The following is a 25,163-nucleotide window of genomic DNA, read 5'->3' on the forward strand; positions in this document are numbered from 1 at the left end:
GGGCTCCGGCGGGGGATGAAGAGCCTGCTGGGACCGAACCGGTGGCCGGAGCGAAAACAGCCCGAGAGAAAGCAGCCCGAGCCGGGAGATGCTGGCTTCTTCTCCGCTAGGTAGGCGGGGGAGAGAAAGAGAAAGTGGCCGGGCGGAGGGGGGAGCTGGGCAAACGGGCTGGGGTCCATCGCGAAGGGGCCTGGAGTCAGTTGATTCCTCCTTCCCCCCACAGATCCCTCCTGCTTTTTCCTTCTCCTGCCTCCAACAATGCAAACGTCCAAATCTATCTATCTATCTATCTATCTATCTATCTATCTATCTATCTATCTATCTATCTATCTATCTATCTATCTACCTACCTACCTACCTACCTATCTATCATATATCATTTATTTATCTCTATCTATCTATCTACCTATATATCTATTATTTACCTATTTATCTTTCTCTCTCTCTCTCTCTCTCTCTCTCTCTCTCTATATATATATATATATATATATATATATATATCATCTATCTATCTTTCTTTCTATCTATCTATCTATTATCTATCTATCTATTTATCATCTATCATTTATTTATCTATTTATCTCTCTCTTTCTCTCTCTCTCTACCTATATATCTATCTATTATTTACCTATTTATCTTTCTCTCTATCTACTCTATCTATCTATCTATCTTTCTATCTATCTATCATCTATCTTTCTATCTATCTATCATCTATCTATTTATCTATCTATCATCTATCTTTCTTTCTATCTATCTCTATCTACTCTATCTATCATCTATCTATCTATCAATCATCTATCTATCATCTATCTATCTATCTATCTATCTATCTATCTATCTATCTATCATCTACCTACTTATCAACCTACCTACCAAATCCAACAACTCTCTCAGGGTTTACCACCAGTTAAACATAAATATAAATACTCAATATGCACTGCTCAAAAAAATAAAGGGAACACTTAAACAACGTTTACGGAGAGGGGCGGCATATAAATCCAATAAATCTAATCTAATCTAACACAATATAACTCCAAGTAAATCAAACTTCTGTGAAATCCAACTGTCCATTTAGGAAGCAACACTGGTTGACAATGAGAATATTTCATTCATTGAGAGCAGAGAGAGTTGTTGGAGTGGACAATCTATACAGGAATAATAAAAAATGCATGCATTCTGGTCTGTGGATTTGCTCCAACTCCGGTTAATGGGCTTTTAATGAGTTTTTAATGAAAAAGCAATTTATATCCTCACCAAGGCCATTATCTCTACCTCAAATACAGAGATGACAACAAAGAGAAGAAATGCTTTTTTAAGTCCCACAAGTTGCTAACTGAATTAAATGTTAAATGAGAAGCGCGATTGTTTAAGCGAAACAAACTTGGCTTGTTAGATGGCTGTAAAAGGAGATCGCGTGACCCTGCAACAGTCTTTACTATGTTTGATAAGTGTCCGTATTTGGGTGACATGATCGTGGGGAGACTGCTGTGGTTAAAAGCAGGGGTCCCCAAACTTGGCCCCTTTTAGACCTTGTGGACTCCAACTCCCAGAATTCTCCAGCCAGCATTCTGGGAGTTGAAGTCCACAAGTCTGAAAGTGGCCAAGTTTGAAGACCTCTGGTCAAAAGTATGAAAAACGGTCAGAGCACATTTTCTCCATGCCGTTGTAACTTTGAACGGTCAGTAAGTGAATTGTTGTAAGCCGAGGACTAGCTGCATTGCAAGTTGACTGCACGGTATGATCGAAAGGAGGAAGGAGGGAAGACGTGGTGCTATAAAGTAGGTTCTGGCTTTTTAAATGTGCATTGCACATAAAAAGTTTTGGCGTACTTGCCTTTTTAAAAAAAATATTTCAATTTTTGTTTCCTGCAATTCCATCCTCATCTGATGGTTGCAGGTGCCCAGAATAGAATAGAATGGAATAGAAAGGAAACAGAATGGAATAGAATGGAATGGAATAGAAAGGAAATAGGAATAGAATAGAATGGAATGGAATAGAAAGGAAATAGGAATAGAATAGAATGGAATGGAATAGAAAGGAAATAGGAATAGAATAGAATGGAATGGAATAGAAAGGAAATAGGAATAGAATAGAATGGAATGGAATAGAAAGGAAATAGGAATAGAATAGAATGGAATGGAATAGAAAGGAAACAGAATGGAATAGAATAGAATGGAATAGAAAGGAAATAGGAATAGAATAGAATGGAATGGAATAGAAAGGAAATAGGAATAGAATAGAATGGAATGGAATAGAAAGGAAATAGGAATAGAATAGAATGGAATGGAATAGAAAGGAAACAGAATGGAATAGAATAGAATGGAATAGAAAGGAAATAGGAATAGAATAGAATGGAATGGAATAGAAAGGAAATAGGAATAGAATAGAATGGAATGGAATAGAAAGGAAATAGGAATAGAATAGAATGGAATGGAATAGAAAGGAAATAGGAATGGAATAGAATAGAATGGAAATAGGAATAGAATAGAATGGAATGGAATAGAAAGGAAATAGGAATAGAATAGAATGGAATGGAATAGAAAGGAAATAGGAATGGAATAGAATAGAATGGAAATAGGAATAGAATAGAATGGAATGGAATAGAAAGGAAATAGGAATAGAATAGAATAGAATGGAATAGAAAGGAAACAGAATGGAATAGAATAGAATGGAATAGAAAGGAAATAGGAATAGAATAGAATGGAATGGAATAGAAAGGAAATAGGAATAGAATAGAATGGAATGGAATAGAAAGGAAATAGGAATAGAATAGAATGGAATGGAATAGAAAGGAAATAGGAATAGAATAGAATGGAATGGAATAGAAAGGAAATAGGAATAGAATAGAATGGAATGGAATAGAAAGGAAATAGGAATAGAATAGAATGGAATGGAATAGAAAGGAAACAGAATGGAATAGAATAGAATGGAATAGAAAGGAAATAGGAATAGAATAGAATGGAATGGAATAGAAAGGAAATAGGAATAGAATAGAATGGAATGGAATAGAAAGGAAATAGGAATAGAATAGAATGGAATGGAATAGAAAGGAAACAGAATGGAATAGAATAGAATGGAATAGAAAGGAAATAGGAATAGAATAGAATGGAATGGAATAGAAAGGAAATAGGAATAGAATAGAATGGAATGGAATAGAAAGGAAATAGGAATAGAATAGAATGGAATGGAATAGAAAGGAAATAGGAATGGAATAGAATAGAATGGAAATAGGAATAGAATAGAATGGAATGGAATAGAAAGGAAATAGGAATAGAATAGAATGGAATGGAATAGAAAGGAAATAGGAATGGAATAGAATAGAATGGAAATAGGAATAGAATAGAATGGAATGGAATAGAAAGGAAATAGGAATAGAATAGAATAGAATGGAATAGAAAGGAAACAGAATGGAATAGAATAGAATGGAATAGAAAGGAAATAGGAATAGAATAGAATGGAATGGAATAGAAAGGAAATAGGAATAGAATAGAATGGAATGGAATAGAAAGGAAATAGGAATAGAATAGAATGGAATGGAATAGAAAGGAAATAGGAATGGAATAGAATAGAATGGAAATAGGAATAGAATAGAATGGAATGGAATAGAAAGGAAATAGGAATAGAATAGAATGGAATGGAATAGAAAGGAATAGAATGGAATGGAATGGAATAGAAAGGAAATAGGAATAGAATAGAATGGAATGGAATAGAAAGGAATAGAATGGAATGGAATAGAATAGAATGGAAATAGGAATAGAATAGAATGGAATGGAATAGAAAGGAAATAGAATGGAATAGAATGGAATAGAAAGGAAATAGAATGGAATAGAATAGAACGGAATGGAAATAGGAATAGAATAGAATGGAATGGAATAGAAAGGAATAGAATAGAATGGAATGGAATGGAATAGAAAGGAAATAGAATGGAATAGAATAGAATGGAATGGAATAGAAAGGAAATAGGAATAGAATAGAATGGAATAGAAAGGAAATAGAATGGAATAGAATAGAACGGAATGGAAATAGGAATAGAATAGAATGGAATGGAATAGAAAGGAATAGAATAGAATGGAATGGAATGGAATAGAAAGGAAATAGAATGGAATAGAATAGAATGGAATGGAATAGAAAGGAAATAGGAATAGAATAGAATGGAATAGAAAAGAAATAGAATGGAATAGAATAGAATGGAATGGAAATAGGAATAGAATAGAATGGAATAGAAAGGAAATAGAATGGAATAGAATAGAATAGAATTTTTATTAGCTAAAATGTGATTGGACACACAAGGAATTTGTCTTATTTTTTATTTATTTATTTTATTATTTAGATTTGTATGCCGCCCCTCTCCGCAGTCTCGGTGCATATGCTCTCAGCGTACATAAAATAAAATATACATTTGTCAAGAATCATGAGGTACGACACTTAATGATTGTCATAGGGGTCAAATAAGCAATGAAGAAGCAATATTAATACAAATCTTAGGATATCAGCAACAAGTTACAGTCATACAGTCAACATGGGAGGAAATGGGTGATAGGAATGATGAGAAAAACTAGTAGAATAGAAGTGCAGATTTAGTAGAAAGTCTGACAGTGTTGAGGGAATTATTTGTTTAGTAGAGTGATGGCGTTCGGGAAAAAACTGTTCTTGTGTCTAGTTGTCTTGGTGTGCGGTATTCTGTAACGCGTTTTGAGGGTAGGAGTTGAAACAGTTTGTGTCCAGCATGTGAGGGGTCAGTAAATATTTTCCCCGCCCTCTTTTTGACTCGTGCAGTATATAGGTCTCAATGGAAGGCAGGTTGGCAGTAATTGTTTTTTCTGCAGTTCTGGAATGGAATAGAAAGGAAATAGGAATAGAATGGAATAGAATAGGATAGGATAGATTGGAATGGAATGGAATGGAAGTAGGAATAGGAATAATATATGATACAGAACAGAGCAACAGAACAGAATAGAATAGACATTGGAATGCAGAATAGAATAGAATGGAATAGAATAGAACAGAACAGAATTCTTTATTGGCCAAGTGTGATTGGACACACAAGGAATTTGTCTTTGGTGCAGATGCTCTCATTGTGCATAAAAAGAAAAGAAATGTTCCTCAAGAATCATAAGGTACAACACTTAATGACAATCTGGTTACAAATAAGCAATCAAATCATATTAAGAACCAGTCAATATAAATTGTAAGGATTCAAGCAACAAAGTGACAGCCGTGCAGTCATTTGTGGGAGGGGACGAGTGATGGGAACCATGAGATTAGAAGTAGTGCAGCCTTAGTGAATAGTTCGACAGTGGCGAGGGGATTATTTGTTTAGCAGAGTGATGGTGTTTGGGGAAAAAACCTGTTCTGTGTCTTGTGTCTTGGTGTGCAGTGCTCTATACGTTGTTTGGAGGGAGGGAGTTGAAGCAGTTTGTGTCCAGGATGCGAGGGGTCAGTGACTCTTGGAAGTGGCTGGTCCTTGCACTTACGACCGTAGTAGCTTTTCTGCGGTCCTGCGATTAAAATTTGGGCACTTGGCAACTGGCTTGTACAATGGTTGCACTGCAGGCTACTTCAGTTAACTGCTAGCTGTAGTTCAGCAGTTCAAATCTCATCGGACTCAAGGTTGACTCAGCCTTCCGTCCTTCCGAGGTGGGTCAAATGAGGACCCAGATGGTTGGGGACAAAAGCACTATGAAGCGGTAGGTATTGGTAAGTCTAAATGCAAAGAGAGCTAGGATGGCGCAGCAGGTAGCATGCTGTACTGCAGGCCACTGAAGCTGACTGTAGATCTGTAGGTCAGCGGTTCAAATCTCATCCCCGGCTCAAGATTGACTCAGCCTTCCATCCTTCCGAGGTGGGTCAAATGAGGACCCGGATTGTGGGGGCAACAGGCTGGCTCTGTTAAAAGGTGCTACTGCTAACATGTTGCAAGCCGCCCTAAGTCTAAGGAGAAGGGCAGCATAAAAATTGAATAAATAAATAAGTAAGTAAGTAAGTTAAGTAAGTAAGTAAGTAAGTAAGTAAGTAAGTAAGTAAGTAAATACGTAAGTAAGTAAGTAAGTAAGTAAGTAAGTAAGTAAGTAAGTAAGTAAGTAAATAAGTAAGTAAATAAGTAAGTAAGTAAATAAATAAGTAAGTAAATAAGTAAATAAGTAAGTAAGTAAGTAAATAAGTAAGTAAGTAAATAAATAAATAAATAAGTAAATAAATAAATAAGTAAATAAATAAAACAAACACATAAATTAATAAATAAGGTCAGGTGATTACCATTTGAGTCCGATGAGCAAAGTTGAGAAGCATCAGGTGTCTTCGATGCCCCAAATTATTTATAGAAGTAATTAGAGGTGTGACATAAATCAGGGGTCTCCAACCTTGGCACCTTTAAGACTTGTGGACTTCAACTCCCAGTGTTGAAGTCCAGAATTCTGGGAGTTGAAGTCCCCAAGTTTTAATACTTGCCAAAGTTGGAGACACGCCCCCCCCCCATATAAATGAATAAATGACATGACAAAGGTCTTATTTTGGCGCAGACTGTCGGATGAATCTCCAGCGGCTCACGCAAACAAAGAAAACTGGCTTCCAATAAACTCTGGCTAACCCTCGGTGAAAGCTTGCCAAAGGTGAGACTTTCCTGTAATTTATGCCTCTTTTATTTGGGGGAATCCCAGATTGCCGGGTTGAATTGTCTGGAGAAGGAGGGGGTGGGTCAAACTCGATTTTATTGAGGGCCCCGTCAGGGTTGTATTTGACCTTGTGTGTGTGTGTGTGTGTTGGGTGTGGCCAGCTCAACATCACTTGTGTTGCAGTTGGGGGGGCACCTGTGATAGCCAAGTTCTAAGGCATAAATTCCCTGAGACCCTCCCTCTCATTATAATCTCCTTCCTTCCTTCCTTCCTTCCTTCCTTCCTTCCTTCCTTCCTTCCTTCCTTCCTTCTTTCCTCCCTCTCTCCCTCCCTCCCTTCCTCTCACCTACCTGTCTACCTATATACCTGACGTCTTTCCTTCCTCCCTTCCTCTCACCTACCTGTCTACCTACATACCTGATGCCTCCCTTCCTCCCTTCCTCCCTTCCTCCCTTCCTCCCTTCCTCTCACCTACCTGTCTACCTACATACCTGACATCTTCCTTCCTTCCTTCCTTCCTTCCTTCCTTCCTTCCTTCCTTCCTTCCTTCCTTCCTTCCTTCCTCTCACCTACCTATCTACCTTCTCTCTCTTATTCTCTCTCTCCTTACTTACCAAATAGATTAATTAAAGATATTCCTTCCCCCTAGGCCATTACAAGTTATGCATGGTATGTTTGTGTGTATGTTTGGTTTTATAATAAGGGTTTTTAGTTGTTTTATTAACTGGATTGTTACATGCTGTTTTTTATCATTGTTGTTAGCCGCCCCGAGTCTGCGGAGAGGGGCGGCATACAAATCCAATTAATAATAATAACAACAACAACAACAACAACAACAACAATAATAATAATAATAATACCATCATTTGAACACATGGTTCTACAGCATACTTGCACAAACAAACTAGCAGGGAATAGCTGAGAGTAATCAGAGAGAGAGAGTGAAACAGAGAGAGAGAGAGAGATGCTTCTGGCTCCCTCTTGTGGCTAACTGCAACACTAACTCTTAAAGCTATAATGTTACAATTCATTTAAACATACATTGATATTTTCTTTATATATTGCCAAATCCAACCAGTTACGTAGGTAGTACTAACACTCTGTTTTATTCTTAACTTTTTTCACGGCTTGTTCTCACAGCCTCCCTGCTTGCCGCTTCTAGCTTGTCCACGATGCAGCCGACCAGAGAGACTTCAGGTAAGGATTTTCAGTGTCCTGCTTTACAGTAAGTCCTCGACTTATGACCCCATTGGAGCCTAACATTTCTCCTGCTACGTGCAAACGTTCATTGAGTGAATTTTAAGTCAATCAACTGCAGTTTTTAAGCGACTAACTAGATGGCTAAGTGCATCTGGCTTCCCTCTTGACTTTGTCAAACGGTCGTAAAAGGGAATCACATAAGTCCAGGACGCTGCAACCGTCCTTAATATATTTTTTGTGGGGTATAATTTTTTTCCCCACCAACATAAAATAAAACATACATAATATAAAAGAAACACAGCATCCGTGCCTAAAGATATTAATATATACTGCTCAAAAAAATAAAGGGAACACTCAAACAACACATCCTAGATCTGAATGAATGAAATAAAAGGAATATATAGTACTGCATGGAATCATAGAAATATTTATAAATTGTAAATTGAATTAACAAATGAAATAAATAAATAGAAATCTCCTTTTTTTCTTTTGCAGATGAACTAGGTAAGCACCTGGGGGTTATAGTGGGGAGCGGCCAGTGACAGGTAAGGAGATATTCGTCACCTAACCGAGCCGTTATTTTGAGGTTTTGAGACTCTAATTTTTCTCTCTGCTTTTATTCTGCATCTCCATCCAAATGCTGGCTGAGATCATCTAAATAATAATAAGAAAAAAACCCCAGAATCACCATCAGCTGATCATGTCTTTTTAATATATATATATGTGTGTGTGTGTGTGTGTGTCATGTTTTTGCTGAGTTTGAAAATGAAGGGAGACTAGGATAGATCTATTTCGGCCTTATTTTGGCCTCATCAACTAGCCATATCCACTGGGACTTGAACCTGCAACCTTTGCCTTGTAAGGCAGAGAATTAACCTCTAGGCCAGTGATTTTCAACATTTTTTGAGCCACGGCACATTTTTTACATTTACAAAACCCTGGGGTACATTGGGGGGGGGGGGGGGGGGTTTGGCTCAAAAAAGTTTGGACAATTTTTTTCCTCTCTTTTCCTCCCTTTCGCTCTATTTCTCTTTCCCTCCCTCTTTCCCTTCTTTTTTTCTCTCTCCATCCCTCTTTCTCTCTTCCTTCCTTCCTTCCTCTCTTTTTTGCTCTCTTTCTCCCTACCTCCCTCTGTCTTTCTCTCTCCCACCTTCCCTCCCTCTCTTTCTCTCTCTTTCTTTCTTTCTTTCTTTCTCTTTCTCTCTCTTTTGCTTTCTTTTTCTCTCTCTCTCTCTTTCTCTCTCTCTTTCTTTCTCTCTCTCTTCCTTTCTTTCTCTCTCTGAGCTTCGCGGCACACCTGACCATGTCTCACGGCACACTAGTGTGCCACGGCACACTGGTTGAAAAACACTGCTCTAGGCTACAGTATCAAACCCCACTTTATTTGTACATTTTCTCTTTGCATACATCAGTGTCTTGTGAACAGTGTTATTGTCTGGATCAATTTGCTCACGTAATAAGTCTTTCCCTAATTTCTAATCTCTATTATCCAACCATTGATAAAAACAATGTTTGAAAGTGTTCTGTACTTTCTTTTTCTTTTATCTTTAATGTCAGTCTGTCCATTTCTGCAGAGTCTAGTATTTTTTTTTTTAATTGTCGCTTCTCCTATAGTTGTTTGTTCATTTTTCCAGTTTGACATTTCATGGCCCATCAACAATGCTAGGTGATGATGATAGTCCTGATGAGGTTACCTAGGTAGGTCTGCAGGAAAACCACCCAGCTCAGAGAGCACCAAAAAGACCCCACAATTCAGGAAAAAAATGGTTAAACAAGCTAAGGAGTCTGGAGGTAGCCTCGTCGTCACATGGACTTTTTTGTGTTTGCTTAGCATGTTGTCTGATCTCGATTCTCGTGGTGTCCAAGCCGTGATTTAGGGGGAGTCATCTACCGTATTTTTCAGAGTATAAGACACACCTTAGGTTTTTTTGAGCAGGGGGGAATAGGGGGAAAAATCTACCTACCAGGTATTCATCTGGCTAGCGTCCTTATTCTGGTCCGCTTCAACACATCATTTTATTTCCTGGTTAGGGATGAAAATAAATCTTCGTGGGGAGTAGCAATGAAAACAAGCTTTCAAAATCTTAGGGGAAAAAACTTCAGAGGGAATAGCAATGAAAAAAATCCTGCAAGCTGGGAAGATCCTTAGCACCTGGTTAGGGCTGAAAAAACATTTTTCGGAGGGAGTAGCAATGAAGACTTATGGCTGGAAAAAAACTTCAGAGGGAATAGCAATGAAAAAAATCCTGCAAGCTGGGAAGATCCTTAGCACCTGGTTAGGGCTGAAAAAACCTTTTTCAGAGGGAGTAGCAATGAAAGCAGGCCTGCAAAGACTTATGGCTGGAAAAAAAACTTCAGGGGGAGTAGCAATGAAAAAAATCCTGCAAGCTGGGAAGATTCTTAGCACCTTGTTAGGGCTGAAAAAACCTTTTTCGGAGGGAGTAGCAATGAAAACAGGCGCACAAAGACTTGTGGCTGGGAAAAAACCTTCAGAGGGAGTAGCAATGAAAACAATCCTGCAAGCTGGGAAGATTCTTAGCACCTTGTTAGGGCTGAAAAAACCTTTTTCGGAGGGAGTAGCAATGAAAACAGGCGCACGAAGACTTGTGGCTGGGAAAAAAACTTCAGAGGGAGTAGCAATGAAAACAATCCTGCAAGCCGGGAAGATCCTTAGCACCTCGTTAGGACTGGGTGTGTGTGGATACTGATGAGTCCCTAATGAAAGCAATGCCTTCAAAAGAGGCTAAGAGCAACCCAGCCGTGTGGGGTCACTCACGAACACGAATCCTAGAAAGAAAGCTTGGACACATTGTCTCTCTCTGGGTGAAGTGACATAGTGTAGAGCCATGCACTCCTTTTTATTTGGGAACATAAGGAAATGGGGTATAATTACATATACATGTCAAACGATACAACTTCAAACGCATCTTTTGAGGTCTTCCTTTCCCATAGGTATCAAGGAACAATTTCCTGGAAGACTCTCTCCAAGAGCAGATGTTCTCACACCTAATTTCTCTTAATCTTCCTTCTTATCTTGCTTATCTTCCTTAATCACTCTGTCGTGCTGTTGTTTGCTTCAGGCAATGAAAATTCCCCCCTTTGGTCCTGTCCGGAGTGGTGAAAGCCCCCCGAGTCTGCGGAGAGGGGCGGCATACAAATCTAAATAATAAATAAATAAATAATAAATAAAATAAATTATTGTGAGATGTTTTATTTGAGCCCTGTAATGATTGCCAGGAATGCAGATTAGGGTCCTCCTGTCCTGGTTTTATAGAATCAGTTTTTTTTTTATGCTAGAGGTCCAGATTTTTTTAATACAATCCTATTCTAACATAATTTGCTATGCTGCAACAGCGGGGTGGGGAAGCTTTTTTTTAAAAAAAGAGGCAGCCAAATTTTCAGTCTCATCTTAGCCAATAAAGCAGAGCTTGACTGACGAACGAGTCGGTCGGTCGCAACTGCAGGTCCAGCTTTTCTCTTCCTCCGTTTTCTAGCCATCATCGATGAACTGATTAAAGAAGAAGGTTTCGGCGACGACCGGCCGGGATCCTCACAGGGGGGCTCGTTAAGCGCCCCGGCCAAGTTGATTCCCAGAGGCACCGACTTCTCCCCGCCTGGCGAGATGCAGAGAGTTGGAAGGATGAGCCTTTTGCGGAACGGGCTGGAGCGTTACGGGGTCTCGGGCCCAGCGGCCCCGGGTTCGCTCCAGGATTCCTTCCCCCAACAGCTGTCCCAGACCCTCAGCGACTTGTCCCTGCAGCCTCAGCTGGTCCCCAGAGGGCTGCCGCCGCCTCTTCCGCTGCCCCCCGGCCGTGATTTGGACGCTCCTTGGCCCGCTCCTGGCCCTTCGGGGCGCTCCACGTCGGGGTCTCCGAGTGACACCCTGCGGGACCCACCCGAGCTCTTGATCATCGAGCAGCCGAAACAGCGAGGGATGCGCTTCCGCTATCAATGCGAAGGGCGCTCGGCTGGGAGCATTTTGGGAGAAGGGAGCAGCGAGACCAACAAGACGCTGCCCACCATTGAGGTGAGCGGCGTGGGCGGGGTGGGTGGGTGGTGTTAAAGGGGAAGCCCTGCCCATAGGGGGAGGGGTTTAGAACAGAGAATAATAATAATAATAATAATAATAATAATAATAATAATAATAATAATAATACAGTGTTCCCTCGATTTTCGCGGGTTCGAACTTTGCAAAAAGTCTATACCACGGTTTTTCAAAAATATTAATTAAAAAATACTTGGCGGTTTTTTTCCCTATACCACGGTTTTTCCCAACCGATGACGTCATATGTCATCGCCAAACTTCGTCTGCCTTTAATAAATATTTTTTTTAATAAACTTTAATAAATAACCCTGCTGAGTAATAATCTAAATGGTTGCTAAGGGAATGGGAAATTGCAGTTTAGGGGTTTAAAGTGTTAAGGGAAGGCTTGTGATACTGTTCATAGCCAAAAATAGTGTATTTACTTCCGCATCTCTACTTCGCGGAAATTCGACTTTCGTGGGCGGTCTCGGAACGCATCCCCCGCGAAAAGCGAGGGAACACGGTAATAATAATAATAATAATAATAATAATAATAATAATTTATTAGATTTGTATGCTGCCCCTCTCCGCAGACTCGGGGCGGCTCACAACAATAATAATAACAATATGAAAATGTAACAAATCTAATATTAAAAAAAAAAATCTAAAAACCCCGTCATTTAAAACCACACAAGCATATCATACATGAAACTATATAAGCCTGGGAGAAATATCTCAATTCCCCCATGCCTGGCGATACAGGTGGGTCTTAAGCAATTTGCGAGAGACAAGGAGGGTGGGGGCAGTTCTGATCTCCGGGGGGAGTTGATTCCAGAGGGCCGGGGTCCCCACAGAGAAGGCTCTGCCAAGTGACATTTGTCTAGTTGAAGTAGTGTAGGGTTTGCAGCCTAAGAGCAGGGGGTTGGACTAGAAGACCTCCAAGGTCCCTTCTAACACTGTTGTTGTTTATTTTTTGGTGGTGTGTGTGTGTGGCCTCCGAAACCTGGTTGTTTTCTCCAGCTGAAGAACGTTGAGGGGATCCCGGAAGTGAAGGTGACGGCTTGCTTGGTTTGGAAGGACTGGCCCTATCGGATCCACCCTCACAGCCTGGTAGGGAAGGACTGCAGCAACGGGCTCTGTGAAGTGACCCTGAAGCCTCGCATCAACGCCACCCATAGGTACAATGCTCAGTCTCGGGGGCGGGGTGTGTGTTGGGGTGTTGAAATGGGGGTGATTTGAGGGGCCGTGCACACACCCAGATTGGTGTCATGACCTCTCGGCTGCCGGCCCCTCCAGCAGCCGAATTAGATGATGAAGAAGAGAGAGAGAAAGAAAGAAAGAGAGGAGAAAAAGAGAGAGAGAAAGAGGGAGAGAAAGAAAGAAAGAAAGAAAGAAAGAGAGAGCAGAGAGAGAGTGGAGAGAGAAAGAAAGAGAGAGAGGAGAGAGAAAAAGAGACAGAAAGAGAGAGAGAGAGAAAGAAAGAAAGAAAGAGCAGAGAGAGAGAGGAGAGAGAAAGAGAGAGAGAGGAGAGAGAAAGAGAGACAGAAAGAGAGAGAGAAAGAAAGAGAGAGAGAGAGAAAGAAAGAGAGAGAGGAGAGAGAGAGAGAAAGAAAGAAAGAAAGAGAAAGAGCAGAGAGGAGAGAGAAAGAGAGAGAGGAGAGAGAAAGAGAGAGAGAGAGAAAGAGAGAGAGAGAAAGAGCAGAGAGAGGGGAGAGAGAAAGAGAGAGAGAAGAGAGAAAGAAAGAGAGACAGAAAGAAAGAAAAAGAGAGAGAGGAAGATAGAGAGAGAGAAAGAAAGGGAAAGAAAGAGAGAAAAAGAGAGAGAGAGAAAGAAAGAGAGAGAGAGAGGAGAGAGAAAGAGAGAGAGAGCGGCTGGCTCTGCAGCTGTGGCGAGAAAGGTTGTAAGATGGATCAAAACTTGCTTACCGTTTTTGCATTTTGGGGTTCAACCGTGGTCAGAAACCGAGGACTGCCGGTAAAAGGCATTTTGTAAGTGGCTTTCTTTTGTGGTGGACCTCCTGTTGCTCGAACCTCAAACTGTCCTCTGCTCAATAGCTTTAACAACCTCGGAATCCAGTGTGTGAAGAAGAAGGACATAGAAGACTCCATCGAGAAGAAGCTGCAACTTGGAATTGACCCTTTCAAAGGTGAGAGAGAACTTTGGGTTGTCTTTGGAGGGCTGAATGCAGTGACCTATAATTTTAATATATGCTGATTAGGGTACATTTAAGGCGACAATAGGATTTCTATTCTGTTCTGTTCTATTATTCTATTCTGTTATTCTATTCTATTATTCTATTCTATTGCATTCTATTTTTTTTACTTTTTAAAACCTTTATTGATTAAAAAAATCATTCACACATTTACATATCAGATACTGTATCTTTTACACATTGAAAGATACTGACATCTTCTCTTCTCTTCTTCTCTTTCCTTCTCTTCTCTTCTTCCCTCCCCTCCCCTCCCGCCCTCTCCTCTCCCCTCCTCCTATTTTATTGCATTCCATTCCATTATCTGCCACAAAATAAGTCTTGCGAAGCCCAGTTGGAGAAAGCAATGAAGTTTGTTTCTAACACGGGGAATCCTCAACTTATGACCGAGCACCTAGCCTCTGTTATGACCCAAGGCAATCTCGTTTAGTGACAGTTTAGCAAGCTGCATCCTTAACTCTTCGGAGTTAAGGCGGCATACAAATCTAATAAATAAACATATAAATAAATAAACTCCCAAATTTCTTGACTTCCCCCAGGATGGGCTGAATGAATGCCAGGTTAAGAAGAACCCATTGTCCTGGGGGCTGGGAGTTCCCCCCCCCTCCCTGTATATATACTGTAGTACTGGTGTATATTCTGCTGTATCCTCTGCTTGGTTCACCTGTTGTCTCTTGCTCTTTCGGCGTAGCCGGCTCGCTGAAGAATCACCAAGAGGTGGACATGAACGTGGTGCGGATCTGTTTCCAGGCCTCTTACCAGGATTCCATGGGGAAAAGGTGGCAGCTGAACCCGGTCCTCTCGGAGCCCATCTTTGACAAGAGTAGGTATAAGGAGAAGAGGGAGGCCGGGAGTTATTTCAGGCTGGGGAAAGGGAGGGAGGGAGGAAGAGGAGGAAGAAGAAGAAAGATAGGGAGGAAGAAAAAGAAGAGAGGAAGGGAGAGAGGGGGAGGGAGGGAGGAAGAGAGGAAGGAAACAAGGAAGGAAGAAGTAGAGAGAGGGAGGAAGGGAGGAGGAGGAAGAAGACAGGGAAGAAAGGAAGAAGGAGGAAGAGGGAGAGAAGAAGGAAGAGAGGAAGGAGTAGAAAGAAGAAGGAGGAAGGAAATAAGGAAGGAAGAAGTGGAAATGGAGGGAGGAAGAAGGAGGAGGAAGAAGAAAGATAGGGAGGAAGAAAAAGAAGACAGGAAGGGAGAGAGGGGGAGGGAGGGAAGGAGGAAGAGAAGAAGGAGGAAAAAGAAGGAGGAAGGAAAGAAGGAAGAAGTGAATAGAGGGAGGAAGGGAGGAGGAGGAAGAGGGAAGAAAGAGGAAGAGGAAGTGAAGAAGGAAGAGAAGAAGGAGTAGAAAGAAGAAGGAGGAAGGAAATAAGGAAGGAAGAAGTGGAAACGGAGGGAGGAGGAAGGAGGAGGAAGAAGAAAGAAAGGGAGGAAGAAAAAGAAGACAGGAAGGAAGAGAGGGGGAGGGAGGGAGGGAAGGAGGAAGAGAAGAAGGAGGAGGAAGGAAGGGAGGAGGAAGAAGACGGAAGAAAGGAAGAAGGAGGAAGAGGGAGGGAAGAAGGAAGAGAGGAAGGAGTAGAAAGAAGAGGGAGGGAGGAAATAAGGAAGGAAGAAGTGGAAACAGGGAGGGAGAAAGAAGCAGGAGGAAAAAGAAAGGAAGAGAGAGGGAGAAGGAGGGAGGGAGAAAAAGAGAGGGAGGGAGGGAAGAAAAGAGGGAGGGAGGAAAGAGAGGGAGACAGGAAGCAAAGAAAGAAGGAAGGGAAGGATAGAAGAAAGGGTGGCAGGGAGAAAGGGAGAAAGGAAGCAAAGAAAGAAAGGATGGCGAGAAGGAAGGAAGGAAGGAAGGAAGGAAGGAAAAAAAATAAGGGCAAGTTAGACATATATTTTGAAGATGCCAGAAGTTAGGAAGGCAATGCTGTTACCAGTGGTATCATTTATTGTGCTGGGGGACCTGATGTTTTCTGCGAGTTATATATACCCTAAAAAAAAATATTAGAAGAGCCCCTCAGGAAATGTGGTCTAAGGAAAGGCCGTTTTTAGTCATTTGGTTTCGAAACTGAAAATAGAAAACAGAACTGCAAATCGTGAAATAGCCTTTTTCCTTCTAGTGAAAAACGTATTAGGAGGGAAATTCACTCACAACCACGCATCATATTTAGTAGAGGAGGGCGGGGGGGACGGACTTTAAGGTACAGTGGATGTGGAGATTTAAAAAAAATTAAAACATTATTTGAAAATAAATAAATCCCTAGTTCCTGTGACCCACTCAAGATTGGATCTTGCAACATGATCCTGTGCTTGGGTTTATTCTTATGCAAAGCGCATCGCCTGGTGCACCAGTTGCGGCCCTATTTGGACCGGGACTCACTGCTCACAGTCACTCATGCCCTCATCACCTCGAGGCTCGACTACTGTAATGCTCTCTACATGGGGCGACCTTTGAAAAGTGTTCGGAAACTTCAGATCGTGCAGAATGCAGCTGCGAGAGCAATCATGGGCTTCCCCAAATATGCCCATGTCACACCAACACTCCGCAGTCTGCATTGGTTGCCGATCAGTTTCCGGTCACAATTCAAAGTGTTGGTCATCACCTATAAAGCCCTTCATGGCATCGGACCAGATTATCTCAGGGAACGCCTTCTGCCACACGAATCCCTGCAATCGGTTAGGTCCCACAGAGTGGGTCTTCTCCGGGTCCCGTCAACTAAGCAATGTCGCTTGGCGGGACCCAGGGGAAGAGCCTTCTCTGTGGTGGCCCCGACCCTCTGGAACGAGCTCCCCCCAGAGATTAGAATTGCCCCACCCTCCTTGCCTTTCGTAAGCTCCTTAAAACCCACCTCTGCCATCACGCATGGGGGAATTGAGATACTCTTTTCCCTTAGGCCTTTACAATTCTATGCATGGTATGTATATATGTATGTTTGGTTTTTTATATTAATGGGTTTTTAATCGTTTTTAGTATTAGATTACTATTGTACACTGTTTTATTGTTGCTGTTAGCCGCCCCGAGTCTCCGGAGAGGGGCGGCATACAAATCCAATAAATAAATAAAATAAATAAATATATTTTTTTTAAAAAATTCCCTTTGCTTTCTATCTGCACAGAATCCACAAACACCTCCGAGCTCAAAATCTACCGGATGAACAAAGAACACGGGAGCTGCATTGGTGGCGAAGAATTTTATCTGCTGTGTGACAAAGTCCAGAAAGGTACTTAATAACAACAACCTCCCCCCCAAAAAGAATTCTACTAATTTGATCAAATTAAGCCCCCTCTATAGTTCCAGGCCCTGAAGGATAAGTACAGATAGTCCCCGATTTACGACCACATTTGTCCCCAAAAGCGAGATAGTTGTTAAGAGTGAGATGGAGCCCATTGGCTTGTGTGAATGTATGTGGGGGCAGTGCAAACCATCAGGTGCAGTTAGTAAAAATAAAAAGAGGACACATTTTCTTGTGGGTGACTCGACTGTTAGAGGAGTTGATTTGGGACGGAGTAAGGATGTGGTGAAGCTGATGAGGTGTCTCTCTGTAATATGGCAAATGATTTAGCTTTAGTAGATAAATGGTCAAAGCAATGGAAACTGCAGTTTAATGCACTTGGGGAAAAGGAATCCTCAATCTGAGTATTGTCTCGGTAGTTCTGTGCTAGCAAAAACTTCAGAAGAGAAGGATTTAGGGGCAGTGATTTCTGACAGTCTCGAAATGGGTGAACAGTGCAGTCAGGCGGTAGGAAAAGCTGGTAGAATGCTTGGCTGCATAGCTAGAGGTATCACAAGCAGGAAGAGGGAGATTGTGATTCCGCTATATAGAGTGCTTGTGAGACCCCATTTGGAATACTGTGTTCAGTTCTGGAGACCTCACCTTCAAAAAGATATTGACAAAATTGAACGGGTCTAAAGACGGGCTACAAGAATGGTGGAAGGTCTTAAGCATAAAACGTATCAGGAAAGACTTCATGAACTCCATCTGTAGAGTCTGGAGGACAGAAGAAAAAGGGGGGACAGGATCAAAACATTTAAATGTGTTAAAGGGTTAAATAAGGTTCAGGAATGAAGTGTTTTTAATAGGAAAGTGAACACAAGAACAAGGGGGCACAATCTGAAGTTAGTTGGGGGAAAGATCAGAAGCCACATGAGAAAATATTATTTTACTGAAAGAGTAGTAGATTCTTGGAACAAACCTCCAGCAGACATGGTTGGTAAATCCACACTGAATTTAAACATGCCTTGGATAAACACATATCCATCCTAAAATAAAGTACAGGAAATAGTATACTAGATGGACCATGAAGTCTTTTTCTGCCGTCAATCTTCTATGTTTCCGTGTTTCTAAATCTCTGGGGGGAGCTGATTCCAGAGGGCCGGGGCCCCCACAGAGAAGGCTCTTCCCCTAGGCCCCGCCAAGTGATATTGTCTTGTCGGCGGGACCTGGAGAAGGCCGACTTTGTGGGACTTGACCGGTCGCTTGGACTCATGCGGCAGAAGGCAGTCCCGCAAGTAATTTTAATGTAACTCTTCTCCCGCATTGAGTTGACCTGTACTGAAAAGGCTGTGGCCAGTTGACCATGGTGGAAGTTGGCTGTGGCGAAGTGTCATAGACTTTAATCATGAGAAACTTGGTTCCCAGAGCAGCCAAAGAAAGCCGGAGAATTGAGATTCCTGGACCTTGGTTCCCAGCCATCCTAATTGTCGCTTCTCCATCTTTGATTGGCAGAAGACATCTCCGTCGTTTTCCGGAAGGATGCTTGGGAGGGCAGAGCTGATTTTTCCCAAGCGGACGTCCATCGGCAGATTGCCATTGTCTTCAAGACCCCACCTTACCAACACCTGGACATCCTGGAGCCTGTGGAAGTGGAGGTCTACCTGCGTCGCTTGACGGACAGCGTTTCCAGCGAACCGTTCACGTTTACCTACCTGCCCAAAGACACAGGTGAGACAGCCATTCGTTTAGTGACTGATGTTACAACAGCTCTGAAAAAAAAAGTGAGTTAGGACTGTTTTTTCACTACTTAATGTCCTTTGCAGCATCCAAGACCTCACCTACAAAAAGATATTGACAAAATTGAAGGGGTCCAAAGACGGGCTACAAGAATGGTGGAAGGTCTTAAGCATAAAACGTATCAGGAAAGACTTCATGAACTCAATCTGTAGAGTCTGGAGGACAGAAGGGAAAGGGGGGACATGATCGAAACATTTAAATATGTGAAAGGGTTAAATAAGGTCCAGGAGGGAAGTGTTTTTAATAGGAAAGTGAACACAAGAACAAGGGGACACAATCTGAGGTTCGTTGGGGAAAAGATTAGAAGCAACGTGAGAAAATATTATTTGAGTGAAAGAGGAGTAGATGCTTGGAACCAATTTCCAGCAGACGTGGTTAGTAAATCCACAGTCACTGAACTTAAACACGCCTGGGATAAACATAGATCCATCCTAAGATAAAATACAGGAAATAGTATAAGGGCAGAGTAGATGGACCAGGAGGTCTTTTTCTGCCGTCAATCTTCTATGTTTCCTCTATGATCTTCTTCTATCCTTGTGTGTCCAATCACACATGGCCAATAAAATTCTATTCTATTCTATTCTGTTCTATTCTATTCTATGAAACATGCCAATGTTGACCAACACAATTTGGCCGTGACAGATGTTAGCATTCATGGCCCCCAGGCCTGTCAGCAAAACCAGGTCTCTGCAGTCTTTCGGAAGGCCAGTAGGGTGGGAGAAGTACAGACATTGGGGGAGAGTTAGTTCCACAGAGACGGGGCAGCCACAGAGGAGGCCAACCCTGTGTGATCTTATTGGCCTCTGGGAGGCATGTGGCGCTTAAGACTTAAGAACCTTAGCCATTTTTCCATTCATTCATTCATTCATTCATTCATTCATTCATTCATTCATTCATTCATTCATTGAGTTATTTGTTTGTTTGTTTATTTATTTATTTATTTATTTATTTATTTAGTTATTTAGTCCAATACACAATAATACACAATGAAGGTTATAGAGGACATAGTAGAGAAGAAATATGAGATATAGGAGAGCAATAGGACAGGGGATGGAAGGCACTCTAGTGCGCTTATGCACGCCCCTTTCTGACCTCTTAGGAATCTGGAGAGGTCAACCGTGGACAGTCTAAGAGTAAAGTGTTGGGGGTTAGGGGATGATACTATAGAGCCCGGTAAGGAGTTCCACGCTTCGACAACAAAGTCATATTTTTTACAGTCAAGTTTGGAGCGGTTAATATTAAGCTTGAATCTGTTGTGTGGCTCTTGTGTTGCTGTGGTTGAAGCTGAAGTGCTGGAACTCTGAGCCGGATATCTCAGAATAAACGAATAGCTCTTTCTTTACACAGATACATACCGGGTCAACAAAAAACGGAAGCAAGGAATGCCTGATGTCCTGGGAGAATTTTCTGGTCCAGGTGTGTATCCTTTGCAGGGTTTAACCCAGTGTTTCCCAACCTTGGCAACTTGAAGATATTTGGACTTCAACTCCCAGAATTCCCCAGCCAGCGAATGCTGGCTGGGGAATTCTGGGAGTTGAAGTCCAGATATCTCCATGTTGCCAGGGTTGGGAAACACTGGTTTAAAGCACTGCAACATTGTGCCGGTAGAAATGGGATCGTAGGACATGATCCGAGTCAAATGTGTCTATACCCATGAATGAATATATGTTGATCAGAACGCATGCTGGTGGATTGGAAATTACTGTTTTTAAATTCAATTGGGGTTTGTTCTTAGTTATTATTGGATTTCAGAATTGCATTGTCTTTTACATGCTATAAGCCGCCCTGAGTCCTCGGAGAGGGGAGGGATATAAATCCAATTAACAACCACAACAACAAAACAACAACAGCAGCAGCAATAACAATAATGTCATTGGTCATGAGTCCCTGCGAGCCCTCAAGAGATCTAAATCCAGCCCACCACGAATGCCTCTCTTACCTCCCGCCCATTTCCTTTAATAACCAGTCGGCCAGATTATTATTATTATTATTATTATTATTATTATTATTATTAATTGGATTTGTATGCCGCCCCTCTCCGCAGACTCGGGGCGGCTAACAACAGTGGTAAACAACATGAACAATCCAATTAATAAAAACAACTAAAAACCCTTATTATAAAAAACCAAACATACACACAACATACCATACATAACTTGTAGTAGCCTAGGGGGAAAGGATAACTTAACTCCCCCATGCCTGGCGACAAAGGTGGGTCTTGAGTAATTTGCGAAAGACTACAAGGGCAGGGGCCGTTCTAATCTCTGGGGGGGAGTTGATTCCAGAGGGCCGGGGCCGCCACAGAGAAGGCTCCTCCCCTGGGGCCCGCCAAACGGCATTGTTTGGTCGACGGGACCCGGAGAAGGCCAACTCTGTGGGACCTTATCGGCCGCTGGGATTCGTGCATCTTTTAAAAAAACGAGTGGCAGATTCTTGTAGTAAGAGAGCTTAAGCTTGTAATAAACCTTTACGCTCACTTGAACTCTCTGCTTGCCTTTGAACCCTCTTTGCTTCTCCAGATCCTCATGGAATTGAAGCCAAAAGGAAGAAGAAGAAGCCTGACTATCTAGATCACTTCAACTTGACTCCTTCAGCAGCAGGTCAGAATGTGATTTATTTATTTATTAGATTTGTAGATTTGTGATGACCCCTCTGTCCCTTGCTCAGCCCCATAATAGAACCCTATCTACTAACCTCGAGCATTTCCATGGACTTCAGATCCCAGAATTCCCTACTCAACATAGCCATGAGATCAGAACTCTGGGAGTTGAAGTCTACATTGGAAAGAGGGGGGCAAGTAGGGAACTAGCCTTGAATCTTCACGCAGCTGCAAGAGGCATAGACCGGACTCCCACTAAGTAATATTTTTCGGAGTATAAGACGCAAAGAGGGTGGAAATGTTGGGTTTTTTAATTAATTTTTGTAACTACACACTACACATAACACAGTGCTCAGTGATTTGTGCACCCACCACCAGACAACATTCAAACCCCACCACCAAAGTGCGGGTATACTTTATACATAGATAGATAGATAGATTTTTTATTGGCCAAGTGTGATTGGACACACAAGGAATTTGTCTTGGTGCAGATGCTCTCAGCGTACATAAAATAAAATATACATTTGTCGAGAATCATGTGGTACGACACTTAATGATTGTCACAGGGGTCAAATAAGCAATGAAGAAGCAATATTAATAAAAATCTTAGGATACAAGCAACAAGTGACAGTCATACAGTCAACATGGGAGGAAATGGGTGAAAGGAATGATGAGAAAAACTAGTAGAATAGAAGTGCAGATTTAGTAGAAAGTCTGACAGTGTTGAGGGAATTATTTGTTTAGCAGAGTGATGGCGTTCGGGGAAAAACTGCTCTTGTGTCTAGTTGTCTTGGTGTGCAGTGCTCTGTAGCGACGTTTTGAGGGTAGGAGTTGAAACAGTTTGTGTCCAGGATGCGAGGGGTCAGTAAATATTTTCCCTGCCCTCTTTTTGACTCGTGCAGTCTACAGGTCCTCAATGGAAGGCAGGTTGGCAGCCATTGTTTTTTCTGCAGTTCTGATTCTCCTCTTTTAAACTAAGATCAATATGTCTATTTACATATTATAAAGTATAATATTTATTGGCCTAGCTATATATTCTAATATAGAGACTCCTTAGACAACGAGTTGAGTCAGGGCAGATCTTAGTATTATACAAGGAGATAAGCCAGGGCGAAGCAGTGGTTAGAGGACAGTACTGCAAACTACTTCTGCTGCCTGCCGGCTGCCTGGAATTTGGCAGTTCAAATCTCACCAGGCTTCCTTCTGAGGTGGGTAAAAGGGTGGAAATTTTGGTGCTGTCTCATACACTAAATACAGCCATTTTTGGTCTCCTAGAGCCCCATCCCTGCACCCTATTTTTTTTGCAAAAATGGGGTGCGCAGAGGGTTTGGGAGACCTGTAGAGTGCTCCTGGCGGCTATGGCAAAGGCAAAAACACCCCCCTTGTGTGAAAAAATGGGCAGAAAAGCATAATTTTTTGCAAAAACGGGGGCATTTTTGTCTTTCCCCAACCCCCAGGAGCACTCTGCAGACTTCCCAAACCCTCTGTGTGCCCCATTTTTTGCAAAAATGAATAAATGGGGCACGCAAAGAATTGTCTCCCTTAGCCATGGAAAGTGGTGGGGGGCACAATTACGGTCGTAATTTGAGGACTACCTGTTTATTTATTTTATTTATTTATTTATTTATTGGATTTGTATGCCGCCCTTCTCCGGAGACTCAAGGCGGCTAACAACAGTAATAAAACAATGTACAATAATAATCCAATAAATACTAAAAATGATTAAAAAACCCATTAATATAAAAAGACCAAACATACATACAGACATACATACCATACATGAAATTGTAACGGCCTAGGGGAAAGAGTATCTCAGTTCCCCCATGCCTGGCGGCAGAGGTGGGTTTTAAGGAGCTTACGAAAGGCAAGGAGGGTGGGGGCAGTTCTAATCTCTGGGGGGAGTCGGTTCCAGAGGGCCGGGGCCGCCACAGAGAAGGCTCTTCCCCTGGGTCCCACCAAGCGATCCCACCTGTACCATTGCAGCTCTGATTTCAAAGGGAGGCACACCGGAATTGCTTAAGTGACCCTTGGTTCGCTAAACCCCGAATCCGTCTCACAAATTTCGTTTTTTACCCCCCCAGACTTCTGCCTGCCTTCTGCGGAAGACTCGGGTTTTCTGCCCAGCATGGAACGTATCATTCTGCCGGATCTCTTTGAGGAATTCGGCCGGTATTCCGGGTTTTTCGGCCCCACCTTGAGCGACGTGGTTATGCCTTCTGCTACAAACTATTCCGAGAGACCAGAACAGGACTTCTTGCTTGATGCTTATTCGGTCCATTCGGGCATCACCGTCCCTCTGGCGCTGCCGGGGGACTCTGAGCCCGAAGGAGTGGCCACTTTGGTGGGAAGCAGCATGTTCCCGAGCCAGTACGGAGAGGATGAAGAAGATCTGGGAATGGAGAACCCCGCGGACGTGTGACTGAAGAGGCCGAAGTCTGTTGCATTTTGGGAGGAAAGCAACCACCCGTTTTATTCCTTACTGACCACCAAAGGAAGAAAAAGTTGGTAGTGATCTCTGCAGGACGGCCTTCGGCTTGAGAAGATGACCAGTCAAACGGCCTGCAGCCGAAACAATCAGGTGTGCAGTCCCGGTTGGGAAACCAGAGATGCAAACTCAACAATGGAAACCAGATTCACTTAAAGACGGCACCGTTTCACTTAAACAAGAGTCCCATTGGGACTGGGCGGCACAGAAGTCAATTACATCAAATTAAATTAACCAGGGCAAAAATAACAACGTAAAACGAGCTGCGACTCACTTTAACAAACACTTTGCTTAGCGATGAAAACTCTGGTCCCAGTTGTGTCATAAGTCGAGGATTAACTTGTATGCATTCATCTATTTCATATGGGGATGAGCCACTAATGTAATCTCTCTATAACAGTAGTTTTTCAAAAGGGTTAATAAACTTGTGTTTTTGAGATTCTTTCTAGCTGGAGAAGTTACAAAGATTTATCCGACAATTTCTGTCTGCGACCAATCGTTCTTTTTTGTGTTCTTAAAGATCTTTCTTGCCTCTTTTCAAAACACGGTGTTTTTATGATTTGGATGGAAGTGATCTTTTTTTTTAGATGTTTGCTTTAAAATTGTCTCCCAGGAGACTCCTAGAGAGGCCTCACGGAGGCTTCTCCCTGCCTTTTCTGGCTATTTCCTCCCAGGTGATTCCTAGAGAGGCCCCACAGAGGCTTCTCCCCGCCTTTTCCAGCTGTTTCATTCCAGGAGATTCCTAGAGAGGCCTCACGGAGGCTTCTCCCTACCTTTTCCGGCCATTTCCTCCCATGTGATTCCTAGAGAGGCCTCATGGAGGCTTCTCCCCGCCTTTTTCGGCCATTTCCTCCCAGGTGATTCCTAGAGAGGCCCCACAGAGGCTTCTCCCCACCTTTTTCGGCCGTTTCCTCCCAGGAGATTCCTAGAGGCCCCACGGAGGCTTCTTCCTGCCTTTTCTGGCCGTTTCCTCCCAGGAGATTCCTAGAGGCCCCACGGAGGCTTCTCCCTGCCTTTTCTCGCCGTTTCCTCCCAGGAGAT

At 42.3% G+C, this 25,163-nt stretch overlaps 1 protein-coding gene and 1 long non-coding RNA gene across 2 annotated transcripts; both read left to right on the forward strand.

The window, feature by feature from the left end:
* On the forward strand, positions 1-7,811 carry LOC139174110 (uncharacterized). Its single transcript, XR_011560301.1, has 3 exons — positions 1-110; positions 6,519-6,608; positions 7,752-7,811. It is a non-coding gene; the product is annotated as an uncharacterized lncRNA (long non-coding RNA).
* Positions 7,812-11,307: 3,496 nt separating this feature from the next.
* Positions 11,308-24,568, forward strand: RELB (RELB proto-oncogene, NF-kB subunit). The gene is made up of 9 exons (XM_070764701.1): positions 11,308-11,838; positions 12,856-13,013; positions 13,891-13,982; positions 14,737-14,868; positions 17,143-17,247; positions 18,754-18,969; positions 20,386-20,454; positions 21,558-21,638; positions 23,719-24,568. Exons 1-9 carry the CDS (start codon positions 11,434-11,436, stop codon positions 24,054-24,056), a joined length of 1,596 nt encoding a protein of 531 aa, XP_070620802.1. The 5' UTR covers positions 11,308-11,433; the 3' UTR covers positions 24,057-24,568.
* The last annotated feature ends 595 nt before the right edge of the window (positions 24,569-25,163 follow it).

The sequence above is a fragment of the Erythrolamprus reginae genome, chromosome 11 (assembly GCF_031021105.1).
Source record: "Erythrolamprus reginae isolate rEryReg1 chromosome 11, rEryReg1.hap1, whole genome shotgun sequence".
Classification (NCBI taxonomy): domain Eukaryota; kingdom Metazoa; phylum Chordata; class Lepidosauria; order Squamata; family Dipsadidae; genus Erythrolamprus; species Erythrolamprus reginae.

Coding starts and splice junctions, on each gene's coding strand:
- RELB (XM_070764701.1), top strand. CDS start 11,434: ATGCAGAGAGTTGGAAGGATGAGCCTTTTGCGGAACGGGCTGGAGCGT. Junction 11,839..12,855: donor AGACGCTGCCCACCATTGAG/GTGAGCGGCGTG, acceptor TGTTTTCTCCAG/CTGAAGAACGTTGAGGGGAT. Junction 14,869..17,142: donor GGAGCCCATCTTTGACAAGA/GTAGGTATAAGG, acceptor CTATCTGCACAG/AATCCACAAACACCTCCGAG.